This window comes from Prorops nasuta, unplaced genomic scaffold (genome assembly GCF_024137725.1).
Source record: "Prorops nasuta isolate Cenicafe-Biocafe unplaced genomic scaffold, Cenicafe_Pnas_1.2 PNAS00025, whole genome shotgun sequence".
NCBI lineage: Eukaryota > Metazoa > Arthropoda > Insecta > Hymenoptera > Bethylidae > Prorops > Prorops nasuta.
This window is the reverse complement of record NW_027116822.1, coordinates 2,821,183-2,837,153: the sequence shown is the minus strand read 5'-3', so window position 1 is coordinate 2,837,153 and position 15,971 is coordinate 2,821,183. Positions and strand designations below refer to the sequence as shown.

The 15,971-nt window shown below is 43.8% G+C and overlaps 1 protein-coding gene across 1 annotated transcript in view; it reads right to left on the bottom strand.

Annotated features, from left to right (window-relative positions):
• LOC136782359 (zinc finger protein rotund-like) overlaps positions 1-15,971 on the bottom strand; it is a 93,604-nt gene that overhangs the window by 42,986 nt on the left and 34,647 nt on the right. Inside the window, exon 5 of the mRNA XM_066741758.1 lies at positions 5,683-5,858. Within this exon, the coding sequence (XP_066597855.1) occupies positions 5,683-5,858 (176 nt within the window). The remainder of the gene's footprint in view (positions 1-5,682; positions 5,859-15,971) is intronic.

Here is a 15,971-nt window from a genome sequence, read left to right as displayed (position 1 = left end):
TTCGCCTTCATCCGCTTCTTCGATTTCTCTCCTCAACTTTTTCTAACCCCCCCCCCCCCCCACCCTTCTTTCTTTATATCATATCTGCATTTTTACCTCCCACAAAGTTTCTTGAAATTTATTAAGGAAGAGAGAGAGAGAGAGAGAGAGAGAGAGAGAGAGAGAGATAGAGGATGAGTCTCGAGATCATCGGTAGCACCAATAAGTTCCTCCTCTTTGTCGCTGTACGAAATGGATTTTACGGAATTATACGAAGGATCGTTAAGGCGTGCAGAGGATACAACGCGGAATGAAAATCCGCAAAGGTCCGTAGTTGGCCCGTGGGAAGAAGACGGAATATACGCGGCTGATTTAGCCGGCGGAAACTTTATCGGTCGCGACATAAATCGTGATTGACCGGTGGATATCGGAGCCGGGGCAAAAAGTTGCACGCACTATCGCGTTAATGAAGTACAAAATGATCGGCGGCGCGCCGGTCTAAAATCAGCCCTCTCGTGCCGCTTCGTTAAGCATTTCCTTCATTACGAATCGGTAAACCTCTTCCTGCCATTCCCTCCTCGCTCGGATTATGTAAACATTTTATAATATCTTCGCAAGTATTGCGCCATATTCCTTAGTGATCGGAGAAGGGGAATTGGAGCAATCCCGACCAAGTCCTTTACTCCTCTTATTCGGCCAACGGCCCTCTTCTTGCAGCGACTCGCGAAGACACGATCAAAGCACAGGCGAAGGATGCAAGTGTGTGGATATCGAGTTGATTCTCGCAGCGTCCTCCAACCGAACGATCTGTTTCAACTATCGTCTCGCAACGATGTAGTCTTCCGAGATGTCCGGTCACTCGACTTAATGATTTAATGACGTTCCAATGATGTTTTCCGTGTCAAATAAGAGCGCGGAGTTCACCCCTTAATTACAGCTATCGGGACGAGGACTGGCGCGATCGCGTAATAACCTCGCTGGCAAATTATACGTCTCGCGATGGTCGCGCGGAGGATCATGCTAAACGCGTCTCCGGATCGATACGAATGAAGGAACGAGTTTCGTGCTCCGATCATGTTCCTCGGGAAGAGTCCTCCCTCGGATTTGACCCGTCCGAATCGACAGCAAACTCGCGCTTTTCCCATTTATACTTCCTACGGGATATAACTGCATGTCCATAGGATTTTTCCAGACGCTATAACAAAGCACGATGGATGATGAATATTCAGGACCCGCTCGAGCGACGAGACGCATATACCTTAACTCGCTGATCGATCAATTCTGGAGTCTCGCGTGATCGAGCAGAGTGATAAGTTTTATTGCATAATTAGATTAAAACTGATTGATTCCTGGCGCTACATTAATTAATCCCCTATAGCGACACTAAAATTAATATTCCAGCGATTCGGAGGAAGATCGTTCAAAGGCGAAAGACGGATGATTTTGCATCGTACATGATCGACCAGCTGTAGATATATATATATATATATATTTACGGGGTATCTCACGAAAGATGGGCGCATACCAATACCATCGGATAGGGGACAAAAATCTAAGTGAAAAAGTTGTAGAAACTTTTTTGCTAGCACCCTTGCTTAAAAAGTTATTTGCGATTAAAGATTTTCAATTATAATATCCGATCTTAAAGAGGAAGATTGTTTTGGTCGCATTATAAGATCAAAAATACTAAGATTCTGTGAATTAGAATACTGAGAAAAATACAAAGCAAAACATCCACTTGAGCCTATTCAAGTGGTTCAAGGCCGATCGACAGTTTCGAGCGCAAGCGCCATAAAAACAATCAAAACATAAACAGACTTGACAAAAGCTATAAGTTAAGATTAAAACTTTTGCAACTTTCGTTTGACAAATTAATTATTCATATTTTTGAATTGTGCGTATTTTTACGATGAAAATGAGTCCAGACTTGACATAATTACGTCAATTCTAAAATTAATTAAGTTTTAATTTATTAATGATATCGCTAAAAAAAGTCGTCATTGTGTCAAGTTTGGACTCATTTTTATCGTAAAAATACGTACAATTCAAAAATATCAATAATTCATTTGTTAAACGAAAGTTGCAAAAGTTTAAATCTTACCTTATAGCTTTTGTCAAGAGTGTTTAAGTTTTGATTGTTTTTATGGTGCTCGCACTCGAAGCTACCGATCGGCCTTCAACCACTTGACAATAGCCTCAAATGGATGTTTGGCTTTGTGATTTTCTCATTATTCTAATTCACAGAATCTTAGCATTTTTGGCCTTATAATGCGACCAAAACAATCTTTTCCTTAAAGAGCGGCTACCACAATCGATAATATTTAATTGCAAATAACTTTTTAACCAAAAGTGCTAGCAAAAAAGTTGTTGGAACTTTTTTACTCAGATTTCTATCTCCTATCCGGTGGTATTGGTATGACCCAATCTTTCGTGGGACACACTACATATATATATCGCAGGTACACGCGTAGTCTTCCTCGTCAGCTATTCTCCCGTTTCGAAGCTCCTCGGATTCTTTTTCCCCGGAGGAGCAGAAGCCATTGCGTAACGTGAAAGCGTAATTAAATCATAATCGTTAAAAGGGAATCATCGAGCACTAAGTAAGCGATTAATATCAATGATTAGGTGAGTTTACTAAGTGTGGATGTAATCACCGGTTTTTAGCGAATCGAAATCCGCCTCAGCTTTAATTACGGCTTTATACAAGCCGTGCTGCGCGCCTCACGCTCGCTCCCCCTTTTTTTCCCCTCTCCATAATTCGCCGTCTCTAGATTTTTGATGACTTCAGAACTTGCAATATGCAATCAACGTCCTTACGGCGAATCTTAATAACGTACGCTCATTAAAATTGTTAATCGTCCCAATAAACTGCTGATTTTATCGTTGCGCGCATCGCGACACTCGATGAAGCATCAGGATTTAACGAATATAGACGATGTATCAATTTCAGGTAGATTCCTTGATGATGATGATGATGATGATTATTATTATTATTGATATTATTATTATTAGAGAGGCGTTCACAGCCGGGGCAGATTCTTGGGATTCGCCAAAGTTTCCTCGCGCATTTGGGAGAGAATCGATGCAAGGCTGATGATGATGATGATGATGAATAAGGACGCGTTGTGTGTACACGAGTGCACGCGCAGGTTACAGCGTTTGAGCGATCGAGCGGTGAATAAATGACGAATAAATTTCCTCATCGATTCGGGATTTCCAGATGTCCGTCGGGAGATCGCGTTATGCGATTCGCAGCCAGCCGATAGAGATCTCATTGAGATATAATTGTTGTTTTTCAGCGGAAGTGGCCTCCGTCGTATGATAATCTGCCCTATACTGTAACTACCAACTAAGCACCGTAACTATGCGATACGGCTGAATATCATTAACGCTTAACGATATATCCATTACACCCAACGCAACGGAATGTAATGCTATATATACATACATTGCACGGAAGATTAAAAAATATCAAACGCGGATCTCTATCTCGTTTAAATTCAAAAATACCATAAGATTCTCAGCGTCTCTCTTATGTGTGTATATATATATATATATATATATATATATATTCGATAATAATCCCCAACAAGACGCAATCTTTTAATCAACCATTAAATCCAGCTCGCAGCTAAATTCAACAAATTTAATAAAATATCCGATGAAAATTTTACTCCCATGGCATCCGTTAAGATTTCGCATGATCCGAGATACTAGCGCGCGAGGCTACGGGAGAGGAGAGGATGAAAAGAAGAACAAGATCTCTCGCTGGCCTTTCCTCTCGTCATTCTGTTTTCTTGAAAAATCAAACTCGATTTTCGAGGTCAGATCTTTCGAGCGGAAGCCATTCGATATTAATTGAAAGATCCTCGAGATTACTCGCTATTTTTATCACACTATCGTGCCATAAGTCGAGGCTAAAAATGAGAGCCGACTGGTCGTAAAATCAAATTGAAGCAGGTTAACGAAAATAAACAACGGAAGAGGAGGATGACGAAGAAGAAGAAGAAGAATGGGAGAAAATTGTTAGAAACGCAGCAATAAAATCGCTTAAGGATTAACTATGCAAAAGTTGTTGATTTTCCGATGCACATCTCCTTTGTCATCGCGAAAAATGCTACGTGAGATTTTCACGCTGCTGCATGTGATATATATATATATATACACGTTACTAGTGGCAAGAAAAAAAAAAGTGCGCAGCCTAAGTAAGCCAAGGCTGGGAATAATTGAAAGAGAGATTTTTTTCTTCTCTCCAGTTCGCCAGGGGACTGTTAAGGGATTAACTACTGCAAATCTGCTAACAGTCCCAGAAAGGATTGAGCAATCGAAAAAACCGACCCGTGAAATCCGGCAGTAAAAGCACCGACTGGCGTTTCCTGAAACCATAAAAATAGAAAAGTGCACGGAAGGACAGTGGATAAAGTGAAAAGAATCGACGCCTCCTGGAGGAGATTGGCGAGGAAGAAGCGAGCACTCCGCGTCGTAATTTAATCGGATTCGTCCAATCGAGACCCTACTACCGATAATTAATCGATAATTCTAATCAAATAATCACGAGAACACACTTTAAATTCCCTCATCGTCCAAATCCATCAGTGGATGTATCTATATATATATATGTGTGTGTGTGTGCGTGTCTCGAATAATCCTTATCTCTTCGACATGCACCATAACGTTCATTCCTCCTCCGAATATATAAAAACTCTACCATCTCCATTTTGGAAAAATATATCCAAAAATGAGACTCTGACTCGTTCGCGAAGGAATCAGGTGATTTTACAAACGAGAGAGAGGATTGACATGGTAAAAGTTGATGGTTGCAAAAAAAAAGGGTGAAAAATTTGTGTGCAGTAGTAAAAGAGAATGGGAATTATTGAAGAAGCTGGGAAAGGGTTGTGTGAGTAAGGAAGAAATATAGAGAAAGAAGTGGGGGGAGGGGGGGGGGGGGTGGGTGAAAATTCTCGACACGAAATCAGCTCGTAAAGGGCTTAATTTGGAAAAAGTTTTTAACCCTTGCCTGGCTGCAGGTTGCCAGGGGCCCCGTATCTTTTTATGGTGGAAGAAAAAAGAAAAGTGGCTTGCCTGGTGTTTTACAACAGTGGCGAGGACCCAATGGGACTCGTGGCTTTCTGGGAGCTTTCCAACACAGCGGTGATTCCGGCAATTCCAACAGGTCTACCTGCGGTTCTTTCGCCACTACCGATCACCCCCCCCCCCCCCCCCTCCCTTTCCACGCAGTAAACGAGAGAGAGAGAGAGAGAGAAATGGAAACAACCGTAAAGGGTTAACGCGCCATAAAACGAGGCATTATCGAGGGGAAAATGTCCAGTTACGTTATTGACAGGATGTATCTTCTCGAATTTTTGCTGCCACGATATTGGCAGAGCAGTCTCCACTCACTGTCACCGTCTCTCTACATCGGATTAACTGTATCTACCTTTTTGCTTGGCGCTAATACGATCAACCGTATAATTCGCTTTTTTATTGCCACCTTTCTCTTTCTTCTCTCTCTCTCTCTCTCTCTCGGTGCGTACCACGACCACGTGACAAAAAGAAAAACCTCAGCTTTTAGCATTTCTTTTACTGGCGCAACGTCGTTCGACTCGAACTTTTCGAACCTCCGGTAAACTACTTCTCTTCGTTCTCCAAAAAAATACGAAAACCATCCACGTGTACTATATATGTATATCGAGGGAGACTCACCTGAGGACACATTTTGCACTGGTACTTCCTGGGGGGATGAGAGTGGGGTCCTCCAAGGTGGGGGTTCAAATGAGAAGGATGAGGAGGCTTAACGGTGAGGGGTTGAGGTACCACCAGTAAACTCGCCGGGGGACTTCCGCTGCTGGAACCTCCTGCTCCTCGATATTGGTCGTCGCCTGGAAAAAAACAAACGCATTGCTCGAATCATCATCGTGATCGTTAAAACAATGTAAAAAGATCTGGAGGCTCGGACGAGGTGAAAGAAACAAGAGTCTCGTAAATATCGAAGAGAGGAGAGCGTCGAGGATAAAACGAGGTTTGGACGGCTCGCGGGGGGCAGACGTTGGGCAAGAAAGAATTTCATTAGCGAATTGCATAAAATAGGCGCTGAGAGCGGGCCGCGATTGGTCGACTGCTTTGTCGCGAGTTTTGCCTGTGTACATATATATATATATATATGCATGTCGTATCGATGATGCTTGATTGATGATGGACAAGCAGCACGGTGCTTATTAGATTGGGATTGTTGCGAGTTGGCGCGTTCATTGTCGAGGCGACTCATTTATCATAGATTTGTCAAGAGAGTTTGTTCGGCGCGAGTGGCCACTGGCGGGACGCGGACTCTCAACGTGTACTTATGTATACGTGTCTCTTACACGTGTGTGCGTGCGTGTTTACGCGTGCTGCAAGAATTCAGCTCGGTGTTGTGTACGCGCGTAATAATGATCGGGATGGAGGCAAATAAATGACGAGGACGGACGGCTGGTCGGAAAGAGAATCTAGCGTGTGTGTGTATGACGCAAGCGAGTGTAAAGGGGCAAGGATCCTGCGAGTAGCAAGGACGAGCGATCCTGTCATAATTAACGCGAGCTCCGCGAGAGACTCGTACGCCTATTATCTTCGCAATCTTTTTCCGGACACTCGTAATAATTCGCTGAATTTCATCAAGATGCTTGTACGAGACCCTGTATCAACCCTGAAGAGTTAGGAATCGATTATTGGGAAGATTTTTTGGGTCCTTGAGAGGGTCGACGAGTATATTGAGATTTTTTGTATTTCAGCGAGTCTTTTGTTCTCCACGCGAGGGGTCAATATTGTACGCTATATATATATATATATATATATATATGTGTGTGTGTGTGTATGCAGAGCGCGCGCGGGCAAAAGGAAGAAAAAATGCCTGGTAGAAACTGAAATCTTTCCGTCGCACGGTTGTTATTACGCGAGTGGACAGTTTTACGGTGTAATTATAGAAACCACGTGCTCGCTCGGATATTTTTCAATACTTTCGCACGCGTGCGTGCTTCTGGAGGAGAGGGGCATATTTGAGTGTACCCAGTGGCCGAGAGACGCGTGCACAGATACACGCTTATCTCGCGCACGTATGTGTGTGAATAATGAAGAAAACGCTTGGTGCACGTAACCGTTCTCCTCGCGGCATAACTAATTGATCTTTCCAACGCGCTTGAACCCGATAATTATAATTTGCATACACGATCTCTCTCCTGTCCCCCACTCTCGCGTCCCGGGGAATCTCGAGAGCTTCGAGAATATCATATCTCCCCCCCCCCCCCCCCCCAATACCTCCGCAACGCGTCATTCTCTTCTTTTACAATCCACAACAGTGTTCTATTAGGAAACGAAGGAAGAATAAAAATTCTCTTTCCATCTCTGCTTCTCTTTTGGCAGTAAATACGCGAGTTGTTATATATATATGGTTTCGTGTACAGGGTGTCGGACTTGATTTTGCAAACTCGACGAATCCTTATAGGCCGGAGGATTTTAAGAAGAAAATGTCTCATGAAAATTTTCGATTGGTCCACTGTTCGAAAAATTATCGTGGATTAACGGTTTTTTGCTTCCTGGCTCATCATTGGTCCTCGCTTCGACCAATGGAGCAACGAATCTTCGCGAGTCTTTCATCATGGGGTATATCGAGAAACGTTACTAGGATTTTTCTCCCGGAATTCTTTCCTCCACTCAAATTCCTCCATTTTGCAATTTCACACGGAAGAGCCTGTACACATCGCTGATCGTTACAAAATGAATTTTCACCGCGTTTTCTCGTCGCCTCGATCGAATGATTTTTCTACCGGCAGCGGAGAGAATCAGTTTCTTGGAAAACGCGCGGCTTTGAGCAAAGTTAACGCGTTATTGTCATTAAAAAATCCCAACTAATTCGTCCCTCTGCTACTTTGTGTCCGCTCGATCGTTTTTCCGGGAAAATCATTAATAACGCGTGTACCAGGATACATACACAGTGGAGATATACGCTACATAGCATCCATATTGGATAAATCTATATGGTATAGTTTTCATTATTCAGTCCGATTGCCGGCTGTCAGTTATCTAAGATGAAATTCCGGGAATTTCCCGCGAAACCGTATCAATCCGATTAATCGATACGTATAGCGACGAGTATAGAAACAATGTTCGGCGCACGGATATCCGCGGAAAAATAGCGAGTGCTCGGATGAATGTTCAGGAGAGCGGAGGCTGATTAGGCGGAAGGAAGAAGAAGAAGAAGAAGAAGGCTCGTTCGATCGAACGTGGCAAACCAATATCGGCCTGGCACACGCATCGGGATCGAGTCACGGTCCGCGTGCAATATTTACCGGAGCCGAGCGAGTCGAAAATAGCACGGAGCGCTGGTAATTGTGATTGACTGGTAGCACGTGAAAAGTCGATAATTGCCAATAATGCCAGTAACGAGGATCAATAATCAACAATAAACAAGGCATAATTGCAAAGCCTCGACACTGGATTCCCCGGGCAGAAAGAGACTTTCCTGCAATCAGGCAGTCCCCTTTAATCGCGCAATTTTCACCAATCAATATTATCACAATGATCATTATTATTCCCGATGATGCTTCAAAATCATCCTTATTATCGTACAGAAATAATTTCCTTCTTTGTGTTCAGCAGCCGAGCGTCTCGCTTTCCAGGAATCTTTGCGCCTGACTCATTTTTTCTTTATTCAGCTCCCCCCTCCTCCTTATAACACGTACTGTACACACTCCCCGCGACAGTGGCACAAAGCCGCTGGCGCGACGTTTCGATTGTTTGAAGAGCTGTTGGGCGCGAGAAAAATCGAAGAGGGATGAGGGGAGGGGGGGGGGGGTGAAAGTCGATCGAAAGTAAAAGTGCGAGAGGCTGATTAGCCATCGCGAACTTAGAGCAGCCACGTTCTTTTCACCTGATTGCAGCCTGATTGCACCTGCGGCCTCGCCTCGCCTCACCTAGCCTCACCTCACCTCACCTCGGCTGCTGGCCACGATTCTTTACTCTTTTTCCTTTGGTATAATCTCGCCAAACCTGTCGTTCGCTGCGCTCGCGGCCTCGTGGAAATATCATGATTGAAAATTAATGTTTCTCTTCTCGGAGTAGCATCGATTAAATCTCTCTCCTCTGCTATATATATATATATATATATGTATGATACGATATAACGCCGAGTGTATATGGTTCAACTTTTCCATGTACTTTTATTCAAATCCTAGCCACATGGTGTGCATATATATATATAAAGACAGGAAGAATTGGCGAGGCGAGGATCCTCGGCTGGTGGAGAATTTGCAGTAATTCGCGCTGCTCTTGCTTTACATCCGCGTGTGTACAGCGTTAATGACATATGACGTCACGCGCCTCGAGGCGTCATTCGTGCGTAGCGCCTGACGAAAATGGATTTTAACCAACGGTGTCGTATATTGTTACGCGTACGTATATATATATATATATATGCATATATAGAGTGTGGGTAACATCCGCCAAATTCAGGAATTAATTGCCAGAAAGAATCGGCACGTCCGAGCAAATAATTCCACTCTCGCGATGCTTACAATGTGCCATTTTTGTTTACATCATTGAACAACGCGACATACACGCGAGGAATATATTCATCATTCGTATATATATATATATATATATATGTACACACGGTTTCTAGTCAAAGTCAGCGGCGATATTCCACGGACGATAAGTCCTTCGAAGATTTCTTTCCGCAAACGGTTCGCCTTAACGAATTCCCTCGACCAATTGGAATCAATTAATTTTACAACTCGGAGCGCGACTTTCGGTGCAAAACCGCTCGTTAACGATAAACTTAATTAGCCGGCAAAGGCGAAATTAGGGGAACAATTTTTCTCGAGTTTTTCGACGCTGGATTTGAACATTCCTCGCGTGGCCTTCGAACGCGTGAAAACCGGAAGTTGCTCTGTCCTGGCGTTTATATTACGAGGGGGGGGGGGGGGGGGTTATGAAAAAGTGATGCGGAATCAACGAAAGACGAGGAGAGATAAATGTCGGATTGCGCGCAATGTTACGATCAACCGGAAAGAGGTGTGTGTGTGTGTGTGTATAGCGAGCTGATGGAGGTCCACCAAAGTTTTACAGCTCGTTCGGGCTCGTTCCGCGCGATGAGGCTATAGCGAGAAATATAACGAAGCGATTATCGTGGGAATTTGATAATTGTTTTCATCGCACCGAGCATCAAATTGTTTCGTAGCTGCGTCATAGTTCCCCGGCCCGTCACCAGACCTCAATTTCATGCGAAAAAAAATACTTTCGCTGCAAAGCAACAGTGTTTCTTGTCTAAAATTTGGAAAAGAAGAATCAATCGATATATATATAGGATGACGATAATTTTCTGAATATTTTCTAAAAAATATTAAGACGTAATAATGCAGTAAACAAATGAATAAATAGCGAGAGAAATATATTTTGATATTTTAGTTTCTGTGATTTTTCTACTTTTTTCGTGGATCTATAAAAAACTATTTGCATATATATAAGAATGTTGGGATAGGTTGTGTGACAAAAATTGATGACGTAATTGTTTGTCTTATAAAAATCAGAAAAAAAAAATAAATGGAGAGGGGAAGAGATAATATATTTTAAAGATTTCGTAGCTGGGAATAATGTTATACACCTATATATATATTACACACACGCGTTCGCCTGTGGTGGATCCATGCATGAAAAAGCTATTTTATATATTTATCACGAGGAATGTTTACCGGGTCTCGTATCCGAGTGTTGAGATAGGTCCTGCGAAAAAAAAGGATGACGCAACTGTTCCTTTCGTGCGAATTCCGGCTGGTGTTTTTCATCTTTCGCACAACACGAATGGCAAGTGCGAAAAGACGGGAGGGAGGGAACGGGTCAGGCTAGGTCGCGATCACGAGTTTTGCACGTTCCGCACTCGGTTCTACATATATAGGCGGCCCATGCATATTCAACGCTCGATCGATCCCTGACGTCACTCGGGAGTCGCCAGGATCAAGGATCTTTCTTCCATCCCGCCAAATTCCCAACGTCTGACGGATCATCCTTCCTCCATTTTCCACACGCTTCATTCGCGATAACGCGCGCGGCCAACGACTAAATTGCTCGTTAAATTGCTGATCCCTCCATAAGCAAGAATTCTGTATATTAATTCCTGTCGATGTACGAGAAATTCAGGGAGGGGGGGGGGGGGGGGGGAGGGTTTATAAGTAAATTCACTAGACAAATTTCTCTTCTACGAATAAATTCTGGAAAAAAAATAATTTCTTGCATTATTTAAAGCTTTAATGTTATACGTAATAAATGTTATTTTCTTAAAACACACGATGCAACTTTTGTTCTTTTTTTTTCGCGTGAAGATAAGAATGGGCCAGCTTCTAGCGGTAGAGAGAAGAAAGCTCGATTCTCCGGAGAAAGCAAGAGTACGTCGAGGATGGAAGCGAATAAAGCAACGCGTATGTATTAGCGTTTAAGCAAATCGAAGGAGAAATTGTGGCCGCCGAAGCTCGGACACGGCCAATCGAATTCGGTGCTCGTCGCCCGTGCGTGTAGCGTGAAATTTTATTGGACGATAATTAAATTTTGGTCGAATGAACGGCAGAGTGGTAGGTTGAAAGGGCTGTATAACGGAGAAGCGCGAAAATCGAAAACGATCCGCTGAGTAATTGCGCGAGCCAATTTTCCTCTTTTCCCGTCGATGGACCATTCGAATTTTCTCACTTGGACTCCGCGCGAGTCGTAGCTGAGCCATTGAAATCTTGCAGAAAGATCTTGCTCCTTGTCCCTCCTCTGGATTTTGCCATTTTAAAATAAGTGGATGAGAAAAAATATTGTTTATTGGTTGACACATTTTTTTCAGCGTTTGCAAGAGGGAAAAGGTGAAAATAGAAAATAACCCGAGAAATTAATTACGCATGAATTTTATTATTTTCGAAATAAGCGAAATTATCATTTGGAATCCGGAAGTCTCCTCCACTTCGATCGGAGCCTCGCACAACTCGTGTTTACACTCCTTGTCCCTTCTCCAGATTTTGCAAATTTAAAAGAGGCGCTTACAAAAAAAAAATGGTTGATTGGTTGATATTTTTCTCAGAGCGTGCAAGGGAAAAATATTATATACTGAAATGAAAAACAATCCGTGTAATTAATTACGCGAGAATTTAATGATGTTCGAAACGGGCAAAATTCACGGTTGGAATCCGGGAAGCGTCACCTTCTAATTCGAGTTTCGCATAATCTCGGCTGGATCATCCTCGCATTATCCCCCCCCCCCCCTCTTTCTTTATAATTCGCACATTTTGGCATTCAGCAGAGAGGAAAAAACCGGTCGAAATTTTACTCGACCGGTCCCGGCAGCTCGACCATGCAAATTCGACTCTATTAGAGGATTGTAAATAAATGACATTTTAAATATATTAAATTGTCGGAGTATTATTAAGAAAAAATTGCGTGACGCAATGTCCTTGATACGGACAAGTGCATCCTTATATCTCTATACATACTAGACGCGCAACTTTTTGGCCGGTGATCAAGTTCGTTCTTACGTAAGAATAGGGGAGGGAGATGGAGAGATCGAGAGAGATAAGAGGCGTCGAATTATATATTTTGGACGGGCGCTTGTCCTTGAGCGGGCAGTCGCACAATAGCGGCACGAGCGTCGGAGAACAATGCTGCGAAGAGGCCGCACGGTGAAATCAAATATAAAACGGGGCCTGATTTTTTCGCTCGAATGAGAAAAACACAGCGCCAATGTCCCGCGTGTCGGTGGAGCGAACCAATGGGGGAGAGAGTGGAATAAAAAAATATGTAGAGCGTCACTTTATGCACACCCACCAAGGCTCGTCATTTGCGTAGCTCGATGAGCCAGGATCAAAGTGGTGGGGATGGGGAAAATTTCCCTGGAACACATTATTTATAGTTTGTTCATTTACGCGCGTGTGGAACTATGATATGGGGAGGGTGAGAGGGGGAGAAAGGGGAACGTGTGTGTCGGGTTAACATAGGGTGGGGTTTGGAACGGTCGAGGTACGAGTGGATAAAAATTAGCGGGAAAGGGCAGGAGGTGAGAAAAGTAGGGTCGGATCGACTAAATTTGAGTCGCGAATTTTTGTTGGCTTGTAAAGTCACGTGTAAAGCGAGTCCCGTGGTCGTTTCGTGACGTAACGGCAAAGCCGATGTGATATAAAATCCAGCAACGATGTCGTAAAACTCCAAATGGAGTGGTCGCTGGTGGGAGTGGGGTTTCGGAATGAAAGGATAGGGAGAGGAGAGGGGGGAGGGAGGTCGATGGTAAAATCCCGGGAAAGCTATCAAAGTGGGAAGGAAAAAAATGTGGTGGGGGTAGCCAGTAAAAACACCTCGAGACGGTGAATCCAGACGGCCGGCAGACACTGGGATAGCTAATAAAAAAACTTCTGCTTACGAACACACGGTCCGTGAAAAAAGCTGATCCGATCGGTACCAATCGTTCATCCCCACCATCCAACCTCCTCGATAATTCATTATACCGTCTTAAATACACTGAAAGTGGCTTTCGAAACGTGTGCTATTTTTTTTTCTTCTTCTTTTTTTTTTTTTTTTTTTTGTATAAATCCAGGGAATAAAAGATGAGCGAATGTCGTTTTATGCTAAATTGTCAAGAATTTTTATCGATTGTATTATATTATAATCGAAACGTGAGAATCGTGGCTGCTTCGTGTCATTCGAAACGACACTGTATATGGGATCGAGCGAGTTGACTGTAAAGGGCCCGTAAAGGCCATAATATTCCAACAACGATCCAGTGGAAAAGTGGAAGGAATAAATATAATTTTTCATTAAAGTGATAAATTTTGTGGATCACGTTATTATAATTAAGATGTGGAAATTGGAGTGTTCCGTTGCACTGCTCGAAACGATGTTATTTATAGGACGAAGGGGGATGGTTGTAAAGGGCCCACGACGGATCCCATAATACTCGTGTAAGGCCCCCACCAAGCATCATCAAGCAAGCAGTTTTAATTGGCAGTAAATTTTTGTCACGTGCACGCAAAAACATAAAATACCGCCGGGCCTGATAGGTCTCTTACCCTCCCCTCCCCCCCCCCCCCCTCTGCAACTTCTTTCCATAACCATTCTCATAAGGCCCCACTGATGAAGTTAGTCGAGCACAACAGGTGCATGACTTTAATGTACCGCCATCGTCCCGAAGCATCGCGGTACCCCTTTGAGACGAGCTCCCTTAAGCGTCCGGTAAATATACGACTAAATTATCATCGATTATTACGATCGCGATTAAAGTCAAATCAATAGATTACCTGATTTATGTCAGATATAACTATACTTATTGGGAGACTGAAGCTAAATCGCGCGATGTATATAAGAACGGATTCCGTTGATTTATATAATTTTTATATCGAAAGGAAGAAAGGGCATAGAAACCGTGTTGCATCGGGCAGATAAAACGTTGAAGAAAAGTCGGAGAAACCGAAGGTAATGCGAATGGACTCTGTACGCTATCTCGGATCAAACTCCCACATAAATTCAATTATCGTGTTACGATCGACAAGCGCATTTATAGGATGTTAATTTCGCTGGAGATACACGTTAACGAGTTATTCATGCAAATGATCGACGTAGAAATTAAGAGTGGATCAGTTTTTAGCTCCTTTTTAGTTTAGCCGGTTGGAAAAGAAGCGGATGAAGTAACTCAAATGGGACATAGTTAAGAGCAGGTGAAAGCTAATCGTTATTTATTACGTGTACCGGGCGAGCGAGATGAACGTTAGAAATCGAGAGTGAAGGAAGCTGAAGCGAAATACGTGTTTTCAATATGATATAACGTTCACGCAAGACGCTGAATAAGTGGTACATGCGTGTAGAGAGAGAGAGAGAGAGAGAGAGAGAGAGAGAGAGAGAGAGAGAAGGGGTGGGGGAGGGGGGGGGGGGTGCGAGACAATTAAGCGGAGGTTTCAGAGAGGATCAATCGTGGGATGACGAGGATCCGCAGGTTTTTGGCAGAATTATTCGTGAAACGAGGAAAATAATTGAAATGGCATATTATAGGTGCGTAATCGATAGAAAACGAGGAATGATAAATGGTGTCATTAGGAAATTTGCAAATCGTAGAATATCTCCGGCGGTATTATTAATTTCTAATCAAGCGAAGGGGCCTAATGAGAAGTTGGAAGGTCGAGGATGACGGTTCGTATAAAAATGATCGAGCGGTGAAAGCGGTTATCTATTATAACGAGCGATGACGTCGGGAGCGGCAGCACCGTCGGGCCCCGTTAGGCCCCGAGAATCACACGCGGGAGGAAGTACCTTTCAAAAGAGCAGGGAATTACACGCCGGAGGTACTTAGATCATTAGTCTCATCCATTCGGTCCGATTATACCCGGTGAAACAACGCGCAGGAGGAAGGCGGGTCCCGTGGGCGCGTAATGACGAGATTTTCATCTAGCCTCGCCCCCCTCTCCCTTTACCGCGCGACGTGTAGGACCAGAGATTCCGTACCGTGGGGCCCGGGGAGAGGATAGACGTTTCAAAACTGGCCGGCATTATTTGCCGAGTGAATACGATAATGAGCATAGCGATGGTCGGCTTGGAAGAGACCTTGAGGAACCGTCGCGGAGGCCACGCTGGGCCCCCGGGCCCCAAAAATCTCAGCATCATGCGATCCGTGCATTAAGGAGTAGCTCTGTCCGAACCCTTGCGCAATTGGTACACCCAACGCCACGGACTTCTAAATCTTCTCTCGGGCCCCCTGGGACTTATGGAGGAGCAAGGGTGGCGAGGGGGCATAGTGCGAAAAACCGAGCCGATGAAAGAGAAATTGGGATCCGAAGCACGCGATGTCATAATGATCGCGCAGTGGCGTGCCACTACGGTGGGTAATTTACGCGGCTGGGCCTGATTAGGGCCCACAAATATTTATTACCTCGGACTTTCAGGTTCCGTGAATCGCACGGATCGCTTAAAAAATTCTTGTCCATTTCCTGCGAGCGAGCAAGCAAATGATGATTTTT